This window comes from Musca autumnalis, unplaced genomic scaffold (assembly GCF_047663935.1).
Source record: "Musca autumnalis isolate F117 unplaced genomic scaffold, ASM4766393v1 scaffold_1, whole genome shotgun sequence".
NCBI lineage: Eukaryota > Metazoa > Arthropoda > Insecta > Diptera > Muscidae > Musca > Musca autumnalis.
Window position 1 is genome coordinate 282,202,060 of NW_027411644.1, and position 26,969 is coordinate 282,229,028.

Below are 26,969 nucleotides of genomic sequence, written 5' to 3' on the forward strand. Positions count from 1 at the left end.
CTACAGGCAGCGGAATAAATTTCCAAAAAGAGATAATCGTGTTAACATTTGTTAATACAAACTAAATAATATTTAATTTGTGGACATTTTTCCGGTAACTCACGAGAAGAAAATTTCCCAATGGAGTGCTGTTGGAGTACATGTCGAAATCTTAACCAGTGATGGGAAGACAATATCAAATCCATTTAGCAGATGAAGCAAAAGCACTTAAGCTTGGATTAAATGAAGAGCGGAGGAAACACATGTTTGCGATTGAATTCAATAGAGAATTTTCATAATTTGTGTTAATTAAATAAAGGTATTAATATTTTTGTTTTACACAAATAATAAATGAATTTTATTTTGTTATTCAAAACACGTGCTCTGGACTGCCTCCTATTCTACCCCAAAGGGTCAGTTAAAATGCAATGCCAAAGGGTCAGTTAAAATGCAGTGCCAAAGGTTCAGTTAAAATGCAATGCCAAAGCGTCAGTTAAAATGCGGTGCAATGGAGTGCCTCTTTCCGGGGTCACTCCCTTGTAAAAATCATGAGTGAAAATGCATAATTTGATGCACTTCCAAATCACTTGTACATATCATTTAACTGCCTCTTTGGAGGCAAACTTTTCGCTGGGTCTGTTTTGGAATTTAATCATTATTGACTTGGAATTGTATTCATATGCATGCTCACTTCTTTTCATGTGATGTGGCAATATGAACGATGGAAATGACAATTTGTCAACCAATTTACCAATCGTAATATTTTGTCTCTACGTAGACCATGTTCGAAGATGAACCATATATCGGCCAGTCTTTCGGGTGCCTCTTCCGCAAAAGTTTAACATTTTTCGCACGATAACCCTCGAATGGAGTAAACACAAACACTGCCCACACTTTGTACATCTAATATTATATGGACAATATGATACACTGCTTCAGGTACCTTTCACACAAAATTTTTTCGCAAAGTCCAATTGAAGGACATGTCCTAGATCGTATTGAATTTTTTTTTTTTGCTGCAGGTTGGCCTATTACGATGGTACAACATTTTCGGAGGCAAGTCCATACTTTCTGAGATAATGGTCCAAAAGCCCTAAAAGACCTCTTCCGGCACCAATAAAAATACTGATGAGCATTTACGACTTGTGTATCCGATTTGGTCGAAACTTTGCACACCGTAGAATTTCTTCAAAACTTAAATCAAGTTCTAAATTCATGTACCTTACGTAAAAGTTAAAAAAATTCTTTAAGTGCAGTTTAAGAGCTGTTCGAGGATACTTTTGACATTTTGAGCATAGATGTTACAATTATTTCTGTGCGCGAGCCCATGAGGACCGAACTAATGGACCAAAAGCTCTTAAAAATTCCTACGGTGGCACGACAGCTAAAAGAAGGAGTGACTTATATTGACACAACCTTTGCACATGGTAATATCTATCATAAACTTTAATCAAGTTCAAAGATGGACTATATCGGAGAACTCCTTCCGGTCCCTCCCTCACAAAACTGAAAAATTTGGCCAAAGTCCAGTTTAAGGACTGTTCGAGAATGCTTTTGAAATTTTTAAGTAAGGTTTTCCTTGTGGTTCTGTGTGCAGTGATGTGATGTTTTTGATGAGCAAGTACATGTTACTGACAAAATGGCCCAAAGGCTCAAAAGGAGTGACAGCTATAAGAAGTACTGACTTATATTGGTACAACCTTTGCTGATTGTAATATTTCTAATAAACTTTAATAAAGTTCGAAGACGGACGATATCGGACAACTCCCAGAGGCACCTCCCCGCAACCTAGTTTAAGGTCTGTTAGAGAATCTTTTTGAATTTTTACAAAAGGCGCTCCTTTTGGTGCTGTGGTTCCAAATTGTTTTGCGGTGATCAACTGAAACGTTTGGTTCAGGTCCATACACTCCCTCAGGTACATGTCTCATCCGATAATGTTCAAGACCTCTCCACTCTCTATATTTTAATATTTTTACTAAGTCATAATTACTATTTTTTTTTGGTGGAAGCACAACTTCCTGTGATATGGGCCCTAAACATCTCAATATTTAGGAACACTCGTTGCTCTAAAGTGACATCTTGCTCTAAAGTGTTTAGTAGTCTGTGTGGCCTTTTTACAATGCCATATTTTTATTCTCCATATTATACTTGCAATATAAGCAGGACTTTGGTTTTTGTATAGGCTACGTTGATTGGTTCTGTCACTGGAATAGCAGGGTCCACTTTTTATGAAACCTCCCCCACAACATGTTGTTGCAATGCTTTTCCCTGATTTTGTTCTTTAATCTAATCCAAAAACAAAATTAAATTCAAAATAATTCTCATTCTTAAATTATATATTAATATATTTCTATTTTTAATTGAACAAAAATGCAAATTGTCTTTTTTGTTTTGAGAGACGTTACATTACAAATGTAACACTTCATGATGAAACGCGATATAAAAACTCTTTAGTTTTTTCATAATGACAAACATACACATATATATTTTAAAAACATACAGACTAGTTGTTGTATTAAAGCATATTCTCTCTACTCAGCATGCAACTTCTTTTCCAATTGTTCTTTTGGTATTTGTATTGGTTGTGTTTTGCTAGCTTTCATCTTATCCAGGGCTTTATTAACGGTTTCCGTTGTATTGTCATATTCATTAAGTTTTTTGGCCAAAAAGTAAATCTCAGCAAGTGCAATTATAAGAGCAATCATAATGCCCAGCAAAAGACGTAAACCAAAGTCCAAATTTCCAACAATAAGCTGTATTCCAATGAAACCAAAAGCAAAACCAGCTGCAACGGAAAGTATGAACTGAAGCACGGCAACCAGTTGACTGTTTATGGCTTTCACTGAAAAAGAAATTAAAGTGAAAAAAAAATAAATAAATAAAAATTAGCTTCAAATAGAACATTTTTCATAGTACTTTGGATCTTCTTAAAAAAATCTTCCCACAAAATGTTGTTGTTTCCTAGACTACCAAAGAACTACAACTGAAAAGAAATGTACATTCATATGATTCATACGCACTTAGTTAAAGTTTTGTTCAGTTGTTAAAATTTGAAATTCAAATTGAAAACGTTTTTGTTGATCTTCAAATTAAATCTTTGGTTTCCAATTAGAATTTCAAATGTTATCTATTGGAACAGCGGAACATTCAAAGATATAAATAACATCACAATTTCCAAACAGAAATAAAAACGTATTGAATAGGCTCCAGCGTGGTATGTGATGGATGACGTTGGGGTTGTTATTTATGCCAAGGCACAGTCTTGACCAGTATAATATTTCAATATTCATTATGGTTTCCCTTTCATCTCAAATGGTGTCACCTTGGAAGCTAACATTAACACTCGTTAAAGGCGGAGAGCTAATAAAGATGAAGGATAAAGGCGTTCGTTTTCCTAATAAATTTGATTTGGATTAGAGCAGCGATGCTCGCCCTCATACTTAAAAATGTAAACAAACCACACGTATTCTCTTTTCATTTTTGATTTGCCATTGTTTAGCACACTGCCGACCAAGTAGAGGGCACACAAAATTCTGAATATTGGCATCTTTTGACAGTGTGTTAGTAAGGTTGTATGCACGCATGCTGCAAAACAAAAACAAATCAAAACATTTGCTATCTTTTGTGTGCTCTTTCGTTGCCTTCGGGTCGTGTGAATTGCCGAAAAACTTCGTAACATCAACAATACCAAAGAACGGCATTGGTTTAGCAATGGAAAGAGTATCTTACCACTACTAATACATCAACTTTTCTGAACATCAATGGATTAGAGCGACAAAAGTGTTTGTACCTGAAAGATTGGACCGGCATATACAATTTTGGAAATGAATCTAATTTTAGGAGTCCTTATATCGTTATAATCTGAATCAAAAGAACTACTTTCTATACAATTTTCAAAATAGTCCTTGAGAGAGAGGTAACTGAAGGTGTTGACCGATATAGACCTTTTTGGAGCTTGATGTACGTTTGAGAGAAATTTTACAATGTGCAAAGATTGAAACAATGTCAGTCACTCCGTCTGATTTTCGTCACCACCAACCATTTAGGTTGGTCATCGTAGGATTTTTTTAGCTTTTGGTAGGATTCATTGACATCCCCACGAAATACATTATAAACATCGCGGTAAACAGGACCACAAGGAGTACCTTCTTTCAAAAAGTTTAAAAGGAGACCTAATACTGCACATAAGCGAAATTTTTGAAATTTTGTGAAGGAGGTACCCGAAGGAGTTGTACGAAGACATTTTACGACGTGCAAAGTTTCGGTTTAGTTGGTGCAGACAGGGTTTTTAGAACTCTTGGGCCACTATCGCAGGAAGCATAGACTTGTCCCCGAAAAAAAAATTGTACCGACTTAATAGGGAGCGCTAGGGCCTGTTGTAAAAAAATTAGAAGTATCCGAAGGATGTAGTCGATATTCGGACTTGATCTATGTCTATGCCCAAAGGTTGGAATGAAGTTAGTCACTCCGATCGATAGTTATCGTGGTCGCCAACCATTTTAGTTGCTCACAGTGGGATTTTTATGGCTTTTGGGACATTTATCAGGAAGCATGGACTTGCCCACGAAAAATGGTAAATCGCGGTAAATAGGACCACAAAGAGAACCATTCGGAAACATTTCAAAACGATCCTCGAAAGGGCCTTAAAATGCTGTGAACATTTTGAACCTTTGTCGGGGTGGTATCCAAAGGTTTTGCCGGATACTGGCCTTCTTGGAACTTTGGTGAGTGAGGCTAGCTGGGCAGCGAGGACAACCTGTTGTAAAAAAAATAGAAGTATCCGAAGGAATGGACCGATGTAGTCGATATTCGGACTTGATCTATGTCTATGCCCAAAGGTTAGAATGAAGTTAGTCACTCCGATCGATAGTTATCGTGGTCGCCAACCATTTTAGTTGGTCACAGTGAGATTTTTATGGCTTTTGGGACATTTATCAGGAAGCATGGACTTCCCCACGAAAAATGGTAAATCGCGGTAAATAGGACCACAAAGAGAACCATTCGGAAACATTTCAAAACGATCCTTAAAATGCTGTGAACATTTTGAACCTTTGTCGGGGAGGTATCCAAAGGTTTTACCGGATACTGGCCTTCTTGGAACTTTGGTGAGTGAGGCTAGCTGGGCAGCTAAACAAATGCAGTGTGACGTGTGGTTCCAATCCACATGACGGACATGTGTTGTATCGTGGCACCAATACGAATTGAGGCGGCTGCATCGTCCGGATCTTAACTGGGCCAAAACCACTCGTGTTTGCCTTGCAAGCTGGCGTTCTTTTGCTGCGATGGATGGTTGTGGTAACCAAGTACGGCATCCGCACTGTATTTCTGTACTGCCTGCGCAACAGTGTCAAGGTGAATGCTATCGTAGCCTGTCTGACAGGCTCGTTTATACCTTTGGACCTCTCTCTTTAGATTATGAAGATCTCTCCTGACTGGATGGGAGAAGCCTGTCCGTTAAATCGTGACAGGGATGCTCACTGCGATAACGCCCAAGCAGGTACTGCATCATTTTTCACCAAAGGAAGTCATTCCTTTTGATAGTTAACCTGCCACCGGGCATTTTAGTTGGTCACAGTAGGATTTTTATGGGTTTGGGCAATTTGTCAGGAAGAATGTACTTGTTCACTCACAACACATCGCTGTAAATAGAGCCAAAAGGAATAGCTTGGTACAAATTTTAAAAGATCATTGAACAGCTTTTGAACTCGTTTTGAACTTCTGTTAGGGAGGTATCCGAAGGTGTTGTCTGATGTTGACCCTCTTGGAAACTTGGTAATAAGATCCTTATACAAAATTTAAACTGCATTTAAGTTAATATTTTGAATTTTTGTGAGGCAAGTAGCCAAAGGTGAAACAACAAATGCGCACCATGAATGGACAGGTCTAAATCGACTACAAATTGTCTGAAACTAAGTTCGTCCAAACATACTTTTTGTCTAAAACTATTATTTGATTATATTCGCAGCTCTATCTTGCAGATCCACACTACTACCACCATACATTAGTTTGGGCCACTTATTCTTAGTACGTCTAAAGGGGATTACTGAAAATGTACTTTCACGGAACAAAAGAGGATATTGGTGGCAAATTCATAGCTCTGACAGTAACGAATCTAGACGATCACCGTGGTTGCTATGCTGTTGAGCATGTCGAGGGAGCTATGAATACTTGAACCAAATTATGCTTTGAGTGCTATGAGAACCCCTGCCTAATCCGCCTTACTATAGAAAAACTCTCAATTACTTACTTTGATAGGCAATTGTGTCCTCCGGATAATGTTTGAGCGTTGCATCAACATCTTTGGTCATTTTACGATATTCCAGATTTTGTTGTTCCAGACGTAGCTTTTGGCAACGAGCTTCTAATTCAGGATTTCTTTCAATTATTGCATTTTTAGGCAACTCCAACGAACATGTCTCCAACAAATCATTTAAATAAACATCAACAATACCCTTGGAACGTAATGTGCCCAGAGCTTGACTTAGCCAACGTAGATCACTTGAATAGAAATATAAATCTTCCGATTTCTTTGAAGACGACTTGTTATCATTTTGTTCTTTACATGCTGTTGTCGTTGCTCTTTCAGTCTCATTTTTAGACACTTCTTCATTGTTTGCCAAAATATCATTTAATAATTTTACATTAACGCCTTGACTTCCATTATTTTTGTCCTCTTCTACCTTTACGCGTATACCCAAAGGTTTTAGTAAATCTACAATATTTTTGGGAGCTCCGCTAAGATGTGTATGATGTTGCTTGAGAATGTCAAATAACTGTGTTGATACTTTTACCCTAATACGGGGATCTTTGATGGTGTCAATGGTACCCATTATTATGTGTCTTTGTGTGTTGTTTCCGAATTATTCACTTGAGTTTAAGTTTGAGTTGTAAATCGGTATACAATTCTGATATCTCTTCTTCCTTAACGGCAAACGAATTTTCCACTCTTTGGTAGTTGTGTTTCAACTCTAAATCAAAATCTTCCTTGCGCTTTGCTCTCTGCGCTCTGGATTCTAATATTTCAGGGCTTACCTAAAGAATAGGAATTTTAATGAAAATTCAGTTTTGATAAAAATTTACCTACCTCTTTAGGTTTTTGCAGATTTTCCACTAACGTTTCCACGTCTCCTAATATTGTTTTCAGTTCACTCGCAATGCTGCCCAAATGATCTGCACCCAAATTAATGCATTTATCGGAGAGTTCGTATTTAAGGGCTCCCACTGTCTCGGTAACTTTGAATAATAATTCCACTTCCGAATCGTTGCGTTGTGCTTCGAAATTATTGACAAAACTTTCTATTTCTCCATTAACAAAAACACGATGATCTAAAATCCGATACTGAGCATTTGATATATCTGAAAAATTAAGTTGGGATTTATAAAACAATTATTGGGTATTTATTAAAAAAAACATGAAATGCAATTCAATTTACCTTTTCCCAATGTTATCATTTTCTTCTTTCTTTACTCGGCCTGTCAAAATGTCACATGACACTAGGGTTGCCATTATTCAAAATTTTATAGTACGACAGAGTACATTCATATGATGCGAAATTTTAAATATAGATGGCGAGGTCATCTATATATTAATGGGATGTATTTTTCACTATTTACGCCAACCTACTTGCATCAATGTAAAGGCGATATTTTCTTCTTCCATTGGCAGGCTTTGCTTTTGGAATACCCCTACTAGAAGCGGAGACATTAACATAAGAAAAAAACATTGTATGGATGACTTCCGTCAGTTGCTTTGTAGTCATGCATGAAACTAGGGGTTCTTAGATCGAGTTCCCCCTAGTACAATTTCATAAAATTATTCCAGTGTGGAATTCGATCTAAGAACCCCTAGTTTCATGACTACAAAGCAACTGTCGTTTCGGAGGACAGCCTATTTTTCGCTACGTACAGTGAATCACAGTCAAAAGTATCCACTTCAGTTTCTTTCATTAAAACTGCGATTTCTAAAAGTTAATGATAGCGATTTCATTCTTTTTATATTGTTACATTAGTGTCTTAACTTAAATATTATAAAATAAAATTAACGAAATTCTGGTAAATTTAGATATAAAATAAAAGCTTTGTTCCTTTACTTTTTTAATGGTAAGAGTGGTAAAAGAGAAAAGTGTCAAAATTGTTCAAAATTGCTCTCTCATCAACATTTTTACCAGAAAAGTAAAGGAACGGAAAAGTGGTAGGTCTGGCAGCAATGTCAGAAAAAAAATATAAAAAAATCAATTTTCGTCTTTTATATCACAGTTTTTAATTTAGTGTTGTCAGTGTTCGACTTTTTCTTCGGTTTTTCGTCCATTTTGTGAAATAATCGTCAAACAAAGGTCGAAAAATCAGTTCTGCCATTTTCTACCTGCAGAAATTTTGCTGGTAGCCTGTGGTAGAAGAGAAAGCCATTTTCGATCTCTCTCCCCTCTCACTCTCTTAAAAATTGCTTCCAGTTTTGCCACTTTTCGGGGTTAAGGAACGCTTTGCAGGTTAAAAATGGTAACAAATGGTTAAAATGGTAACCTCAGGTAATTAAAGGAACACAGCTAAAATTGCTTAAACAACATCGATCTCTACCTCACAGTGAAAAGTATGCAAAATGAATGCTATGTAACTGTCCAAAAGTGATTCAAACACCTCCCCGATCACCGGATTTGAATCCTATAGATAATTTATGGAGTATTTTGGAGACAAATATAAAAAATCGTAACATCTGAAGTATAGGAAACCTGAAAAATGCCTTGCAGGAAGGATGGGGAAAAATTCAGATATCGTGCACCGAAAACTTAGTTAAATCTTTGCCAAAAAGTCTAAAAGCTGTAAAGGATAACAAAGGATGTCATACCAAGGGCTGAAACCTTAAAAAGTCCTTTTTGTTTCATGAAATTTTTAGAGTGCATACTTTTCACTGTGAGGTATAAATCGATGTTGTTTAACAATTTTTATTTTTTTATCTAAATTTACCTGAATTTCGTTAATTCGCTATAATTAATTAACTCTTAGCAATCGCAGTTTTAATTAAAGAAATTGAAGTGGATACCTTTAACTGTGATTCACTGTATATATTATACGTACATGTATCTAAATCAAACCCGTTCGTTGGTATTGATATGGTTACGAAGTTTTTCGGCAAATCACACACACTCGACCCGAACGCAAAGTAAGAGAGCAAATGTTTTGATTTTTTTACTTCAGTTTTGTACTGAATGTCATGCAAGCAGGTTGATGCCGCTTTATTTGTTTTTTTTTGGGTACATTGAAAAGATTTTGCAGTGGTACAGCAAATATGTGGAGGGAAGAATTTGAAAATGATTTTTTGTTTTGTATTAATATTTTTAATGACGCAGAATGCCTCGTCTGCAATTCAACAATAAAAAATGTATATCCATCTTACCTTAGGCGTCATTATAATACACATACAAAATATCATTTAATGACGGGAATTGTGCGAAAAAAAATAATATGAGTGGATAATTTTCACTGTGTGGTAGAAATCGATGTTGTTTAACAATTTTTATTTTTTTTTATCTAAATTTACCCGAATTTCGTTAATTTTATTTTATTATATTTAAGTTAAGACCCTAATGTAAAAATATAAAAAAGAACGAAATCGCTATCATTAATTAACTCTTAGCAATCGCAGTTTTAATAAAAGAAACTGAAGTGGATACTTTTGACTATGATTCACTGTATATTATTATTAATTTTAGTCATACAAAGCGAACGCGCCAACAATATATGTATTTTTTCTATTTGAAAATTTTGCCTTTTAAGGCGAAGATCATTTTTAGTATTATTTTTTTTAATCTATTAATCGAGCTTTTTATGATCTATAATGCAAATGAAAAAGGAAAGCCGACGATTCGAACCCACACACCCATTCATTTCATACTCAATATGAAAATCATCACCCTGTTCTGTTCTGTCAGTGTAATTTTACCCACACATAAACAATTTAAGCGCTCGCTCTTCTTGGTCGGCTATGATCTAAATCAAATCCGTTCCTTGGTATTGATATGGTTACGAAGTTTTTCGGCAAATCACACACACGCGACCCGAACGCAAAGTAAGAGAGCAAATGTTTTGATTTTTTTACTTCAGTCTTGTACTGAATGTCATGCAAACAGGTTGATGCCGCTTTATTTGTTTTTTGGGTACACTAAAAAGATTTTGCAGTTGTACAGCAAATATGTGGAGTGAAGAATTTGAAAATGATTTTTTGTTTTGTATTAATATTTTTAATGACGCAGAATGCCTCGTCTGCAATGCAACTTTTTTGATGGCACTTTTGAAAAAGGCCCTATTGCATTGGAAAAATGTAAAAAATGTATTTGCCAAAAAGGCTAAAAGCTATTAAGGATAACAAAAGATGTCATACCAAGTGCTAAAACCCTAAGAAATCCTTTTTGCTTCGTAAAACTTTTAGAGTGGATAATTTTCACTGTGAGGTAGAAATCGATGTTGTATAACAATTTTTATTTTTTTTATCTAAATTTACCCGAATTTCGTTAATTTTATTATATTTAAGTTAAGACCCTAATGTAAAAATATAAAAAAGAACGAAATCGCTATCATTAATTAACTCTTAGCAATCGCAGTTTTAATAAAAGAAACTGAAGTGGATACTTTTGACTGTGATTCACTGTATATTATTTTTAATTTTAGTCATACAAAGCGAACGCGCCAACAATATATTTATTCTATTTGAAAATTTTGCCTTTTTAGGCGAAGATCATTTTTAGTATTAATTTTTTTTAATTTATTAATCGAGCTTTTTTATGATCTACAATGCAAATGAAAAAGGAAAGCCGGCGGTTCGAACCCACACACCCACCACTATGTTTGGCTGTGAACGCTAACACGCCGTGACAACTTTTTTCCTGTGTTTTTCATTTCATACTCAATATGATAATCATCACCCTGTTCTGTTCTGTCAGTGTAATTTTACCCACACATAAACAATTTAAGCGCTCGCTCTTCTTGGTCGGCTATGATCTAAATCACTCAGGAGAAATAGATGTGAGAGAGTAAAAGAAACTTAACTGTTTACAGTAATTACTTATTTAGTTAATTTTTCTCAAAATTTCAGCGAAAACATTATTTCTAGTGGCGGAAATACCATTCACTTTCATAATTGCACAGTGTACTTAATAACAAATGAAAACGCTGCAAATGTACTTAAATTCCACAGCTCTCTTCAAGTCCACCAGCACCAGCCCAATTGAAGATACAGACACCCACCAGAACCCATTAGAAGATACAGACACCCACCAGAACCCATTTGAAGATACAGACACCCACCAGAACCCATTAGAAGACACAGACACCCACCAGATCCCAAATGAATATGATAATTCCCAAATGGCTCTAGCTCTAAGAACATGTGTAGATTTCCGCCTACCAATTGATCGAGTCTTGCAAAAATATAATGTCCCACGGGAAAAACTTCTACAAAAAATTGAAGAGCACAGATCAGAGCCATCTATTAACAGCGCTGCCAATGAAAACAACATTGTAAGAGCACAACTGGAACAAGAAATTGAGGCGATGGTGCATCTCCGGAAATTTAAAACAACAAAAAAACCATACACACAACAAGACGTACAAAATGCTGTGAGGGAAGCAGTACTTCATTTTGGGAAACCGGTGGCACATACTGCTGAGGAATATAATATTCACCGACATTTTAGAAAAAAATCCAAGTTACATAGCCAAAACAGTTATACGCGTGGAAGAAAGAAAAGCGACAACAAAAAAAAAAAAAAAGTACACAGTCTTACATAAGTATACGTACGCCCCATAAATCTCGGGTTTTAGAAAAAGTAATGACATTTATGAACTTCCAAGTACACAGGTTTATTTCGTCTCACTAATAAACAATATTTAATACAACAAAAGTATATTCCATAATATAAATAACGGTAAATTTTACAAAAACCAAAAAATGATACTTACAAAAGTATACATACGCCCAAAGGAAATATGAGTATTATCGTACAATTTATGGAATTAGCAGCAAAATTTATACATTTTATTGTTTTGGCGAATGTGTCTGGGCGTCCGAGATATATTTTAGAGAAAAAAAAAATAGTTTTTGGGTTTAAATGCCGTTATTTAATGTACACAATTATCCGATACTTTCCGACCTTATATTGACGGTAATGGTCATAATACGAAAACTACGTTGTTCACAGTGTAAATTTCATGCTTTTTGGTAGTGATTATATTTTGATGCTCTGGGAGCAAGTTTTTAACAGAATATTTCACATTTCTGTTTGAATTGGTGTCTAAGGAGTATATAACACCATATTAAAACACAATTCAAGGTCACATGTATGTAATTTGAGCCAAGAATTCCGAGGAATCTATTTACTTCCTGAGATATCCCAGGAAAAATGTGAATTTATCGACACCCAGAAAGGTGCGTTATGCACAAGTTCAATTAAAAAGCTTTCTAGGATATCAAAATCTATAATATGACACTAATATTGTGGCTTTTGTATACTCAAATACCTAAAACGGAAAGAAATCGGCAAGGGTCCGCTTTAACGAGCTATACAAGAAGTTTGGCATTAAATAACGGCATTTAACACCCAAAAATTATTTTTTTTTTCTCTAAAATATATCTCGGAAAAAATGTATAAATTTTGCTGCTAATTCCATAAATTGTATGATAATACTCATATTTTCTTGGGGCGTACGTATACTTTTCTAAGTGTCATTTTTTGGTTTTTGTAAAATTTACCGTTATTTATATTATGGAATATACTTTTGTTATATTAAATATTGTTTATTAGTGAGACGAAATAAACCTGTGTACTTGGAATTTCATAAACTTTTTCTAAAACCCGAGATTTATGGGGCGTATACTTATGTAAGACTGTGTAATTTGATGTGGATGTGGGTTGGGTGTGAGATGTGCAATTTTATTTTTATTTTATGAAATGAATGATGTTCTGGCAGCCGCTGGCCGAAACACTATGATTTCGGTTTAATCCGGTACGAAAGAACCCGCTGCGTTGGGATTGAATGAAGGACTGCGTAGTTTTCTTTAGCGTTCACTGGTAAGCTATCTTTCTCTTCTTTCCGATAAGCTTTCTATAGGTTCTAAAATGTACGGGGTAAATTGGCCCAGCTCGTGGTAGGATACGTCGTAATTCAGACAAGGTGCTACCTTAGCTGTTTCTTTGACAATCTATCTGATGTTCATCCGCTTCATTATGTACACATACAAATTCGCCGACTTTGTTGGCTGGGAGATGGATCTAAAACCGGTATAAGAAGTGTCCCCAAGTAGATTTTGGGATTATTCTGGTCAATATCCCTGCTATGGACAGGTTTATGTTGTTTTTGTAGCAACGGAAATATCTTCGTTTATATTTGATTCAGTTATCTGGTTCTGTTTGATCCGTATCAAGGCAGCTGAGTTCTTCTGTTGCAATGGATGGGAGATGGTCTCCGAATACTTTGTACTGCCTGCGCAACTGTCTCAGTATAAATGATATTCAAGCCTGCCTGATAGGCTGGTTGATCTAGAGGTTCTCGTTTATACCTTTGGACCTGTCTTCCTGATGGGCCTGGGTGGGGTAAGCCTGTCCACGACAGGGAAGCTGGCAGGGATGTTCACGGCAGTATCACCCAAACAGGTACTGCGTAGACAGCAGCTTGTGTTATGTACTTGTAAAATCTTCATTTCCACATGACGATGGACCTCAGGTACTCTGTTGCAGTCCTTCGGGGCTGCGACATTCCAGGTTTGAATATTCTCCTATTGCGTAGTGCTAACATTCGCATACCAAACTGGCGCCGCATAGCTTACCACATGTCCGTCCACATGTTTTGTTATTGTTCTTTTTTCATCACATTTCAATTATTTCAATTTTTTTTTTCAAAAATATCAAAAATTGTTTTCCTCTACTGTCTGTGAAAAATGATGGACAGCTGGGAGACAAGCGAAGCTCAACAAGCTAATTCTGCCTGAGGTATTATCAATATGTTTTTCAAAACCGAAATAAATGTTAATAGCTTCGAAGTTCCGAAAAGTTTCCGCAAGATCTAATGTTCATATCCTTTTAATGCGGACCTCGAAGGTGCTAGAAGTTTACCCAAAATATCTGCGATGGAGAAAGATACCGAAAATATTTGCAATGGATCCTATAACCAGTTTTAAGCACAGTACGATAATTTCTCTCAGTATATAAACAATCACACAAGGCACATTCATATAAGGTAGAAGTGACAATCAGCTTTATTTTTACTTTATTGTAAATTTGGTTTTCAAAGTGTAATAGGGTCTACTCAAGAAATTTGGAACTTCAAAATTTGCTACCATAAAATACTTATTTTCATCCTAAACGTGTAATAAAAATGACCTACTACAGTTCTGAATGCTTTATATTTACATTTTGATTCAAATTTGTTCTATTTTTGTTCTGTTTATGCACTTCAAAAGTGCATAAAATCGTTATTAATTACATATTTTATATTAAAATATGATACAATTGATGGGGATTACTATTACGAAGAAAGATTTAAAAATAACAAAACAAATTTTTAATTTATTTCATAATTTAGGTATAGATGGTGCCTGTGTGGGTGGCAAAGTTTGTATTCGTACACCTAAAAGCACTACATATTTGTGGTATTTAAGGATTCTTGAAGCAAAATACCACCAATTTTTGTTGTTTTCTTCTTATAGAGTGCCTTTGCTGTAGAAAAATGTAAAAATAATGACAATTTAATTAAATATTTTGAATGAATAACAAGTCGGACGCTGACAACATTTACTTTCCTAGGAGACCTCAAATATTGTTGCAGAAGGACTGCTATTAGCTATTTCCGTCCAAAATTCGAGAAAAAATTGCCATAGTTAATCGTTTCTATGACATCTTTCTTAAGTATTTAGGATGTTCGTCCTACTTTTTATTCATGCTAAATGTTTAATTAAATAATCGTTATTTTTACATTTTTCTACAGCAGAGGCACTCTAAAAGAAGTAAACAACAAAAATTGGTGGTATTTTGCTTTAAAAATCCTTAAATACCACAAATATATAGTGCTTCTAGGTGTACGAATACGAACATTGCCACCCACACAGGCGCCATCTATACCTAAATGGCGGAATGAATTTAAAATTTGTTTTGTTATTTTTAAATCTTTCTTCGTTATTGTCATCCCCATCAATTGTATAATATTTGCATATAAAATATTTTTTTTCATTTTTGAAGTTTGTACGAATATGAATTTTGCATACTTTATGTTTTTCCTGCATTATTCAATATTTTCTTTGACATTTATTTTATTTTATTTGTTGTAATTCATGCATATCGTCACCATAAATGCCGGAAGACGTAACCCACAAAAATAAAACTTTACAGGAGAAGCAAAAAACGTTATAAAATGAAAACGGTGTTATAAAATATCGAAAATTTTTAGTATCGTGTTTCAAGACAGTGAAGAAATATATTTTTGGAAAAAAATTTAATTTTTTTCTAGAATGTTAGAAGCTGTGTGGGTTACGTCTTTTGGTATTGTATTTTTCTGAAATGCCAAACGACGTAACCCACAATTTATTGAGTATACTTTTGAAAAAGTAGTATAAATGAACAATTATAATTAAATTAGAACTAGTTTATTGGCCTACGCGGCTAAGCGAACTGACGGTGTTGGGTTCAATTCCTAATCTTAACGGTGATATTTCAGTAGATCACAATTAGGTGAACCGTCTATTCCAACCAGCACTGCAATTACTTATAATATCAAGTGTATTAGACGATATTTAAAACATCAGATCCAGAATATTATATTTATTGTGGTATTTAAGTCAAATTATCGACAAAATATAGTTAATATAAATTAAGTGATGTGTAACAATTTAAATGTAACTTTTAATTCTCATAAAGAATCTTGCCATAAATGTAATGACAATCACTTGGAATTAAGTGTTTTAAGTCTAGCAGGTGCTGAAGTTTCTTTTTTGAAACTTTTAGCCTCTGTGCGTATATCTAAGGAGGACCCATTGCCCCAAAATCTCCGGATCAAACGCTAATGATTGCAGTTTATTGGATCTCCTGTCTATTTGCATAAGTAAACAATACAGAAAAGTTGCGTTTTTCTCTGGACCTGTTTGAATATCATTAAAATCAGTTGAGTTTATCCAATCTCAACCCATTATATATGTTATACCACGGGTTGATAAGAAAATTTTTCGGCAAACTTACACTATAATCGAAGTTGTCTTTAAAAAAACATCTTTCTTTTAGATCGACGAAAAATTTGAGCATATACACGTTTTCGGGTCAACGTCTCATAAGACTTGTCACGTGCATCAGTTTTAGTTGCCATTTGTCTTCAAAATAACCACTTACTTTTTTGTTGTTCTTGGGAGGTTTATCTAAATCATGGTATAGGTCAGTCTTCAGACATCATCTTCAATTAGACACTTCAATCACTTTTTTTATTAAAACTTCCGACATTTTACCAAACCTGGGTTTTGCCTATGACCTGCGTATAAGGGGAAATATCCAAAAATTCCACAAATCTGAATTTTGGTGCAAAAAGTTATTCGAGTTACAAAAACCGCCTAAAGTAAAAGTTGTAGATGTAAAAATTAGCAACAAGAATGGTCTTTATAATTTTTAAAACGGAATCACCAGTTATGAGGTTTCGTCATCTGAGAGTCAAACTAAACATATAGGGAAATAAGCCGCATAAGAGTCGAACCGGTTAAAATAACCACGCCATGTGATAGGTATTTCTATAAGCTTCCAAACGACACCCACTTTGTTTTTTAATCCGGACTTTCGGATCAAATAACCGGATAACCGGATCCGCCCCAAAGGAAATTATACATTTCCGTAATCAGCTCAATATACCCTCCCTCTGGCATTATAATTGCTGCAAAAATCAAAGACTAAATTGCTTGTACTGCTGTTTAATTTTCAAATAATGTGGATTACGCCTTTTGTGTTTTATGAAAATTACAGTATGCTGTTACGTCTTTTGGCATTTCGTGAATAGGACCGCTATTTTTAAACGCAGAACTTTGAAATTTTGCCAGAGCATGTATTTTAGCTTAATGTATCAGATTCCACCAAAAAACGAATTTCAATTTTCTTGTCGGTTACGTCTTCCGGCATTTATGGTGACGATATACGTTATGTACATATGCCTTGAATCACATGTTTTCAAGCTGTCAAGCGACATCTGTACGCAAAAGTTTGTGCAAGTTTATTTTACACTACTGGCAACCCTGTCGCTTCTTGTCACATTTCGAGGTCTACGTGATTCTTTTATTATTTTTTGTAGAAGCCAGCTGTTGGAAAATTCGGGGAAGGATAGTCGCGAAAATTTGCATTATCGAATAAAAATAATTAAAAAAAATCACTATTACATCTACAATAAACCACCGATACGATGAGTGAGGAGTTCAAACTGCCAAAACGTTCCCGCAAACGGACTCGTGATGTAAAGAGACGTGCACGACCTGAATTGGACAAAGAAGGTTGGGTAGCCTTACGTTATGCCGACCCCGAACGCTTTGAACCATTCTGTAAGGTCAATGACAACATGGAACGGATCAACGAAGATGAAGTTAGCTGTGAGGAATTCATAAGACGCTTCGAGGAACCCTATTTACCGGTCGTAATTGAAGGTTGTCAAAAGAATTGGCAGGCGTTGGAGAAATGGACCCTACCGCGTTTGGCGAAAAAGTACCGTAATCAAAAGTTCAAGTGTGGTGAAGACAATGAGGGGTACAGTGTTAAAATGAAAATGAAATACTACATTGAATACATGCAAACAACGCGGGACGATAGCCCTTTGTACATTTTTGACAGTAGTTTTGGGGAACATCACAGACGTCGGAAACTTCTAGAAGATTACCAGGTACCGAAATATTTCCGTGATGATCTTTTCAAGTATTGCGGCGAAGAAAGGCGTCCGCCTTATCGTTGGTTTGTAATGGGCCCTGGCCGTTCCGGAACCGGCATTCACATAGATCCATTGGGTACTAGTGCATGGAATGCCTTGATAAGTGGTCACAAACGTTGGTGTCTATTCCCCACCCAAACGCCCAAGGAATTGTTAAAGGTGCCCTCCCACTTGGGTGGAAAACAAAAAGATGAGGCCATTACATGGTTTAGTACAATTTACCCACGTACCAAGCAGGCCGACTGGCCAAAAGAATATCAACCTGTGGAGATCTTACAAAAACCTGGTGAAACAGTTTTCGTACCAGGTGGTTGGTGGCATGTGGTGCTAAATTTAGATGATACAATTGCAATAACACAGAACTTTTGTAGTCGTACCAATTTCCCAATAGTATGGCATAAAACCGTGCGGGGAAGACCAAAATTATCCCGGAAATGGTTAAGGGTATTGCGGGAAAAAGAGCCCGAATTGGCCAAGGTGGCGGAAAATATTAACATAAATCAAAGTACAGGATTTGCCTCGGATAGTTCAAGTAATTCGAGTTCCTCCTCATCAAGTTCATCATCATCAGAATCGGACAGTGATAATGGTGGTAATAACAGTGAAGATGATTCATGCTCCTCAAATACGGACAGTGGCCAGGAAAGTCTTACTGCCAAAAAGAAAAAGAAACGGCGCATGGGTGAAGCAATGGGCTCACACTCATGATGGCCGTTATTAGTATTTAATTGTAGTTGCTATAGAAGAAATAATAACAACAACACCAACGATAAACTTAACTATAATTGTAGACGTATTCTAAATAATGCTGCTGATGCCGCCAAACCCAACTCCAACACCACCAACATTACCCATAATAAACACCATCAAACTGTTCATGATTTTAATAAGAAAACAACTTCAACTTCAATAGCTATAAACGAAATGCCGCAAAATGTTGATAATAATTCAACAAAATTCCTAACCAGAATGCGCATGCTATATTTGGGACTTGTGGTTGATAGTAACAATAGTTAACATTTTTTCTTTCTCATTACATTTAGTAAATTATTTCAAAAAAGAAATCGAAGATTTGAATTTAAAAAGACTTTTCATTGGACATTCTTTTAAAACGTAATTTTGAAGATTTTACTAATGAAAACGCCTGGATTTCCAATTGGATTTCTAATGTTTTTCATTGCAAAATTTAAAAGAACTATGACAGGAATTGCTTTTAGTTTTTTGAAGAGAATTCAATTCAAAACAATCTAAACGCTATGGACTCTGAATTCCTCAATTTATATTTCCTTTACTATATAAAAAATCGACTGGATATATAAAAATGCCTTCAAATGCAAATAAGTATTTTGTTTGTTTCATTTTGCAATTGTCCCAAATATTGAAAATTACAATTGCAAAATGCTAAACATCCCCGCCAAATCATATCGTCGTTGTCCTATTTTTCTCTGACCGTATACATTATTTGATTTAAGAATTTAAATTTAATATATAACAAATATGATTTAAAATAAAATAATTAAACTTGTATTAAATAAAAACTCATAAAATAAACTTTAAAAATATGTGTTTTAATACAATTTGGGGCTTAAGGATTTAAAGGCGGTTTAGTTGGTAGCTATGTATCAATTTCCTAAATACTTCCGAAATATAGACCCTTAAAAGTTCCGAAAATCTCGTAGCCCACTTTTGCACCTGTCTGTAGTTACAAGTTTTGGCATAAGTTGAATGTTTGGACTGTATTCGGATTGATCATAAAACATTTTCGATTTAAACGAAAATTTTGTTCGCGTAGCTGAGATTCGTCCCTGTCTATAGGAGAAAGTCTTAAATCCCCGACTGAAGGCCAGCTATATATGAAAAATTTTCGATTTAAACTATACATATTCCAAAACCAAGGAGTTGTTTGAACTTTTTAACGCTGTATCTCGGGAAGTATGGACTTATATAGTCACCTGCAAAAAAAACCTTATCAAATGAAAACTGTTTTATAGAATATAAATATTGAGAGAGCGCGCATTTTGGATATTATCAATCATGTACAAACGGGAGTAAGTAATGAAACCAAACCGCGGAAACGCTTGGTTTTGGGATCCTTCATTACAACCCCAGCAAAATAAATTGGAAGTAGTGCAATGTAGACTAGTTCTTTCACGGCATGTTTTTATGCAGTTCAAACGGAGTCGTGAAAAAGGCACTCCATTCCTCACATTTTAACCGCATTTGGATGCAACCCAAAGAATCACATCCATTTGTCACATTTTAACAACATCTGGAGGCAGTTCAACGGAGTCGTGAAAAAGGCACTCCAATACCTCACAATTTAACAGCATCCGGAAGCAGTGCAAACAGAGCCGTGAAAAAGGCACTCCATTCACTACATTTTATTAGCAGTTGTTAGAGATCCCTACATGTACATAAATCAGTTTGTACATCTCTACACGCAGCGGAATACATTTCCAAAAAGAGATAATCGTGTTAACATTTCCAAACATTTGTTAATACAAACTAAATAATATTTAATTTGTGAACATTTTTCCGGTAACTCACGAGAAGAAAATTTCCCAATGGAGTGCTGTTGGAGTACATGTCGAAATCTTAACTGGTGATGGGAAGACAATATCAAACCCATTTAGCAGATGAAGCAAAAGCACTTAAGCTTGGATTAAATGAAGAGCGGAGGAAGCACACATTTTTGCGATTGAATTCAATAGAGAATTTTCATTATTTGTGTTAATTTAATAAAGTTATTAATATTTTTGTTTTACACAAATAATAAATGCATTTTATTTTGTTATTCAAAACACGTGCTCTGAACTGCCTCCTATTCTACCCCAAAGGGTCAGTTAGAATGCAATGCCAAAGGGTCAGTTAAAATACAGTGCCAAAGGTTCAGTTAAAATGCAATGCCAAAGGGTCAGTTAAAATGCGGTGCAATGGAGTGCCTCTTTCCGGGATCACTCCCTTGTAAAAATCATGAGTGAAAATGCATAATTTGATGCACTTCCAAATCACTTGTACATATCATTTAACTGCCTCTTTGGAGGCAAACTTTTCGCTGGGACAGTATCTAAAAAATTAATCCTTTTTCTGAAATGACATTTCTTGAATAGGGTCGCTATTTTTTAAGGTAAAATCTTGAAAATTTGCCAGAGCATTTATTTTAGCTTTGTGTATCAAATTCCATCAAAAAACGAATTTTGATTTTCATGTGGGTTACGGCTTCAGGGATTCCTGGTGACGATATATATTGGCGTGATCAGCACTGTAAGACCTACCTGTGTTTCAGATCGATCCGAATCCAGTCCAAACATTCAACCTACTCCAAAGTTTTAAATGCCGTTCGAAGGCCCAACTTTACATCTGAAATTTGTCCGCATAGGCCCACTTCCTCATATCGTCATCTGAAATGCCCAAAGACGTAACCCTCGAAGGGTTACGTGTTTGGGCATTTCATGTGACGATATAGGCCCCATGGAACGGCACCTCCCGATTTCCCATATTTTGAAGGTTGTGGCCTCAACATCACACTTAAATAGCTGACATTTTGTATAAAGTCTTCGTTGGGAGTATAAAACTTTCCACCTGAAATTTGTCAGTATAGGTCCACGTCTTCATATAGCCCCCATAGAACGGTACCTCCCGATTTTCGGTATTTTGAAAGTTGTAGCCTCAATATCCCACCAAAATGACTGAAATTTGGTATTTAGTCTTCGTTGGGGATATAAAACTTTCCCCCTGAAATTTCTCGGTGTAGGTTCACGTCTTCATATAGCCCCCCATAGAATGATACCTCCGGACTCTGGTATTTTGGTATTTGGTATTAAGTCTTCATTGGAGGTATAAAACTTTCCACCTGAAATTTGTCGGTATAGGTCCACGTCTTCATATAGCCCCCATAGAACGGTACCTTCGGATTCCTTATATTTAGAAGGTTGTGTAACGGTACCTCCCGATTTCCGGTATTTTGGAGGTTGTGGCCTCAATATCCCGCCAAAATGGCAAAACTGCAGCGAGTTACACTTTTATGTCATTACTTAAGATTAGAATTTAAGTAAAAAATCGTTGAAAACCCATATAATTTCTTATTTCTTTCTCTTTTCAAAATAGTCTGTTTTTTTTTCTTTCAATAAAAATAAATGTTTCATTTGATTTGGAAAAGGTTTCATTTAATTAGGAAAAGGTTTCATTCAATTTGGAAAAGGTTTTATTCAATTTGGAAAAAGTTTCATTCAATTTGGAAAAGGTTTCATTTAATTTGGAAATGCTATATGTAAAATGCATAAATTTTGCTATGCAAAAATGTATGCATTTTGCATATGTAATTTGTTTCGATTGCAATTTAATCAGAAGCCAAAAATATGCCTAGTCCCAAAATTTGACATGAATCGGACCAAAAATAGGGGTTGCATAAAATTCCGCTGTCTAACAAGTAAAAAAGTATCAGTCGGCTTTGCCGACAGAGATATACCCTCAGCCTGTGCAAATTGAAACACTTTTTTCACAAAAAATCTTATGTATGTATTTAGGGGGTTTCAAAATTTTGGTCGTACGAACCGACAAAAATGTTGATTAGGATTAAAGTTCAAAAATGTTGCGGAAAAGGTACTTTAAGGAATGGACCGACATAGACCATGGGTGTGCCATAGGCGGTTTTTACACCCTTCGGGCTGTTTTCTCAAGAAGTATGGATTTGCCCCTGAAACAACTTTTACCATCGTAATTGAGGCAGCAAATTTAAGTTGTTTCAACAAAAATCAAAGTGATTCAATAGCAGGTCTTAAAGTGAACTTATCCAAAATTGTGTGTGGGATGTACGGGATGGAGTGGACAAATATAGTCCATATTCGAACCTGATCTATATCTGGTGATATTATGAGAATGTGTAAAGTATGGACCAAATCGGTCACTCCCATCAAGAGCTATCGTGCGCACAATTTTTCCGAATATTTTTGAACTTTTGTGGGGTAGGTACCTGAAGGAGTGAACCGATATGGCTTATCTACGAACTTTAACTAAGTTTGGAAACAATATTACGAAGACCAAATTTTGACCGGAATCGGCATTTCCGTTCGAGAATTATCTTGCGCTTCCACCCATAAACATGGTGTCATAGGCTTTGTTTTTCAACTTTCAGGCTATTTTTTCAGGAAGCATGGACTTGCCCCTGAGGAAACTTGTACCTTCGTATAGGGGACAGTGAATACAAGATGTAACAACAAAAACCAAGGCGATTCGAGAGCAGGTCCTAAACTGAACTTTTCCGAAATTTTGTGTGGGAGGTACTCGAAGGAGTTTACCGATTGAGTCCATATTGGAACCTCATCTAAGTCTGGTAGAAATTTCATAATGTGCAAAGTATGGACCAAATCGGTTACTTCCTTCAAGAGTTATCGTACGCAAAAATTTTCCGAACATTTTCGTTATCTTGCGTTCCAACCACTACACACGGTGTCAGAGGGTTTTTTGTAACTTTCAGGCTGTTTTCTCAGGAAGTATGGACTTGCCCCTAATTAAACTTACAGCGTCGTATAGAGGACAGCGAATTCAACTTGCGTAAACAAAAATCAAAGCGATTCGAGACCAGGTCCTAAACTGAACTTTTCCGAAATTTTGTGTGGGAGGTACCCGAAGGAGTGGACCGATTGAGTCCATATTGGAACCTCATCTAAGTTTGGTAGAAATTACACGATGTGCAAAGTATGGACCAAATCGGTTTTTCCCTACAAGAGTTATCGTGCGCACAAGTTTTGCGACAATTTTTGAACATTTGTGGGGAAGGTATCTGAAGGAGTGGACCTATATGGCCCATCTTCGAACTTAAATCGAATCTGGACAAAATATTTCGATACCCAAAATTTGAACCGAATCGATTGATCCGTTCGAGAGTTATCGTGCGCACCAGCCAGACAGACCGACAGACAGACAGACGGACGGACATTGCTAGATCTACTCAAAATTGTCTGAAACGGATATCGTGCAAACATACTTGGGGTCTAAAACCATTATTTCTATGAGGCACATTTTTGGTCGTATCAAAGTGTAAATACCCTCTTTAGCCTAAAGGCTGAGAGTATAATTATGGGTAATGGTGGTGGTGTTGGAGTTGGGTTTGGCGGCATCAGTAGCATCCCTGTCGGACTTTTATTAACCAGTTGATAAAATGATTGATAATAGATCGATAATTTTTAAACTGACTAAAAACTGGCTGAAAAGTTATCTAGAGATGAACACTTTGAACAGAAAAAAATTTCGGCAATTGTCCATGTCTAGATAATTTTTCGACCAATATAAAGTTAGTCGAAAAGTTATCTAGAGATTAACCACTCTGAAAACAGAAACATGTACCGTCTGCAAAGTATTTGTGTTTGTCGAAGAAATAAGGCACAAATGCATAAATAATTCGCACTTGCTTTTTCTTAATATTCTTCGTATAAATGCAGCATCCAGTTATAGAATACAGTGTTGATGGACTGAACATATTCGTACATATTACTCATATTATTCTGGAATTAAAAAGGAACACAAAGGAAATATACAAATTTGCCCCTTCTTCTCTCTAACAAAAAAGAGAGAGAGACAAAGAGAGGGAGAGAGAGAATATGAAAAGTCAAAAATAACAAAAACAAAAATTGTTTTTTTTTTCACATTATGTTTTAAACTGACGGAACAACTCTAGTTTAGTAAAAACTCTCCGATTTTTTTGAAATTTTTTCCAGAGGTAGATATTGTTACGCTGATCACGGAAATGTATAATTTTCTTGGGGGACGGACCCGGTTACCCGGTTGTTGGACCCGAAAGTCCGGGTACAAAACCCGGGTTGGACCCGGCTCTACTGAATCGATTGCTACAAAATGGGTATCATTGGAAAGCTTATGGAAATACCTATCCAACAAGTGGTCAGGTGATATAGCCCAAAAACTGATTTTTGGACCCGGATTTTTCCATAAAACCCTCAAAAAGTCGAAAATGGGTCCATTATGGGAGCCCGCTTAATGTATGTCAGATTATAGCTCGCACTTTAACCTTTCCAAAATGGTGATATATGTTGTAATACCTTCTCTGGATCCAGAGATATGGCCCTTAGAATCTTCAGAACTCGGTTCTGTAGGGCTGGTTTCTTTACATTATAGGTGTCTATGAGAAATTTTAAATTTCTAAATTGACCAACATTTTCTTTTAACTTATAATTTTTCTTTAAATAGCCGGCCTTCGGCCGGGGATTTAAGACTTTCTCCTATGGACAGGCACAAATCTCGGGAACGGGAACAAAATTTTCTTTTAAATTATAAATTTTTCTTTAAGTAGCCGGCCTTGGGCCGGGGATTTAAGACTTTCTCCTATTTACAGGTTCTCCTATTTACGGGAACACATTTTTCTTTTAAATTATAAATGTTTCTTTACGTAGCCGGCCTTCGGCCGGGGATTTAAGGCTTTCTCCTATGGACAGGTGCAAATCTCGGGAACGGGAACAAAATGTATTTTTAAATTATAATTTATTTCTATAAATAGCCACTTGGAGAAACCGGGTTTTCGAGATTCTAAGAGCCATATCTCTGGATCCAGAGAAGGTATCACAACATATAGCACCATTTTGGAAAGGTTAAAGTGGAGCTATAATCTGACATGCATTAAGCGGGCACCCATAATGGGCCCATTTTCGACTTTTTGAGGGTTTTATGGAAAAATCCGGGTCCAAAAATCAGTTTTTGGATTATATCACCTGACCATCTGGAAATAACCCCATCATATGACCACTTGCTGGATAGGTATTTCCATAAGCTTTCCATAATGGAAAAATCCGGGTCCAAAAATCAGTTTTTGGGTTATATCACCTGACCATCTGGAAATAACCCCATCATATGACCACTTGCTGGATAGGTATTTCCATAAGCTTTCCAATGATACCCATTTTGTAGCAATCGGTTCAGTAGAGACGGGTCCAACCCGGGTTTTGTACCCGGACTTTCGGGTCCAATAACCGGGTAACCGGGTCCGTCCCCCAAGAAAATTATACATTTCCGTGATCAGCGCAACAATATCTACCTCTGGTAAAAATTTCAAAAAAATCGGAGAGTTTTTACTAAACTAGAGTTAAGCCAAACTGACTAAAAATAGGCAAAAAAAAGTTAGATTATTATCAGTCGAAAAGTTATCTGGCGTTGGACAATACTGACTACTCAGGCGCTCATCGCCTTGTAAAATTAGTCAGTTGGCATAAGGCAAAAACTGACTAAAAATAGGCAAAAAAAGTTAGTTTATTATCAGTCGAAAAGTTATCTGGCGTTGGACAATACTGACTACTCAGGCGCTCATCGCCTTGTAAAATTAGTCAGTTGGCATAAGGCAAAATGATCGATAAAACGCCACTTATGTTTAAAAAAAGCTAGCTTTATGTGAGCTTTAAATCGGCCACAGTCCCTACAGGGATTATTTAGAATACGTCTACAATTATAGTTAAGTTTATCGTTGGTGTTGTTGTTATTATTTCTTCTATAGCAACTACAATTAAATACACTTCACCCCGGTTAACTACCTTTCATAAAATTCCAAAAAATTGAGGCAGTTATGCGGGAAAGGCAGTTACGAAAATCCCGCATAACTACCTCATGTGGGTAGTTACAAAAATCTCATCTCAGCCTTACAAAAAATGACAACTAGAACATAATCGCCAAAAAAACAAAACGGTCTATATTAAAAAATGTCTAAAAATATATAAGTTATATTATTTAATCAATAAGAAATTTAGTCATCAGTGAGCATAACACCATAACATAACACTGCACATCTTCATCACAATTCACGTAGTCGTCAAAATTGATTTTCTCATAAATACACCAGTGCGGGTAATAAACCGAGAAAAACATTATTAACTTTTCTGTTTGGGGAAATATTTGACGGGCAAATATCCGAATTGGGTACTTATAGAAAAGTAGTTAAGCGGGACAGTTTGAACTCATTTATATGAAAAAACTTTGGGGATTCCGATTGTGAGGCAATTAAACGGGAAAGGCAGTTAAGCAGATAGGTAAATAAGCGGGGTGCAGTGTACTAATAACGGCCA

At 35.9% G+C, this 26,969-nt stretch overlaps 3 protein-coding genes across 3 annotated transcripts; 1 reads left to right on the forward strand and 2 right to left on the reverse strand.

Annotated features, from left to right (window-relative positions):
• Positions 1-2,297: 2,297 nt before the first annotated feature.
• Positions 2,298-6,809, reverse strand: LOC141389622 (uncharacterized). Its single transcript, XM_073961451.1, has 2 exons — positions 6,227-6,809; positions 2,298-2,821 (listed from the first exon to the last, which is right to left on the reverse strand). The coding sequence occupies exons 1-2, from the start codon at positions 6,807-6,809 to the stop codon at positions 2,511-2,513; spliced, it is 894 nt and encodes a 297-aa protein (XP_073817552.1). The 3' UTR covers positions 2,298-2,510.
• Positions 2,298-7,471, reverse strand: Muted (biogenesis of lysosome-related organelles complex 1 subunit 5). The gene is made up of 5 exons (XM_073961452.1): positions 7,413-7,471; positions 7,064-7,335; positions 5,070-7,011; positions 3,756-4,647; positions 2,298-3,482 (listed from the first exon to the last, which is right to left on the reverse strand). The coding sequence occupies exons 1-3, from the start codon at positions 7,429-7,431 to the stop codon at positions 6,844-6,846; spliced, it is 459 nt and encodes a 152-aa protein (XP_073817553.1). The 5' UTR covers positions 7,432-7,471; the 3' UTR covers positions 2,298-3,482; positions 3,756-4,647; positions 5,070-6,843.
• A 9,764-nt stretch (positions 7,472-17,235) lies between these two features.
• Positions 17,236-19,467, forward strand: JMJD6 (Bifunctional arginine demethylase and lysyl-hydroxylase PSR). The gene has a single exon (XM_073964207.1). It carries the CDS (start codon positions 17,392-17,394, stop codon positions 18,613-18,615), a length of 1,224 nt encoding a protein of 407 aa, XP_073820308.1. The 5' UTR covers positions 17,236-17,391; the 3' UTR covers positions 18,616-19,467.
• The last annotated feature ends 7,502 nt before the right edge of the window (positions 19,468-26,969 follow it).

Excerpts from the sequence above, each read along its gene's own strand:
- LOC141389622 (XM_073961451.1), bottom strand. The coding sequence starts at position 6,809 with ATGGGTACCATTGACACCATCAAAGATCCCCGTATTAGGGTAAAAGTA. Across the intron at positions 2,822-6,226 it reads GGACACAATTGCCTATCAAA|TGAAAGCCATAAACAGTCAA; the intron begins GTAAGTAATTGA and ends TTTCTTTTTCAG.
- Muted (XM_073961452.1), bottom strand. Across the intron at positions 7,012-7,063 it reads ATCTGCAAAAACCTAAAGAG|GTAAGCCCTGAAATATTAGA; the intron begins GTAGGTAAATTT and ends CCTATTCTTTAG.
- JMJD6 (XM_073964207.1), top strand. The coding sequence starts at position 17,392 with ATGAGTGAGGAGTTCAAACTGCCAAAACGTTCCCGCAAACGGACTCGT.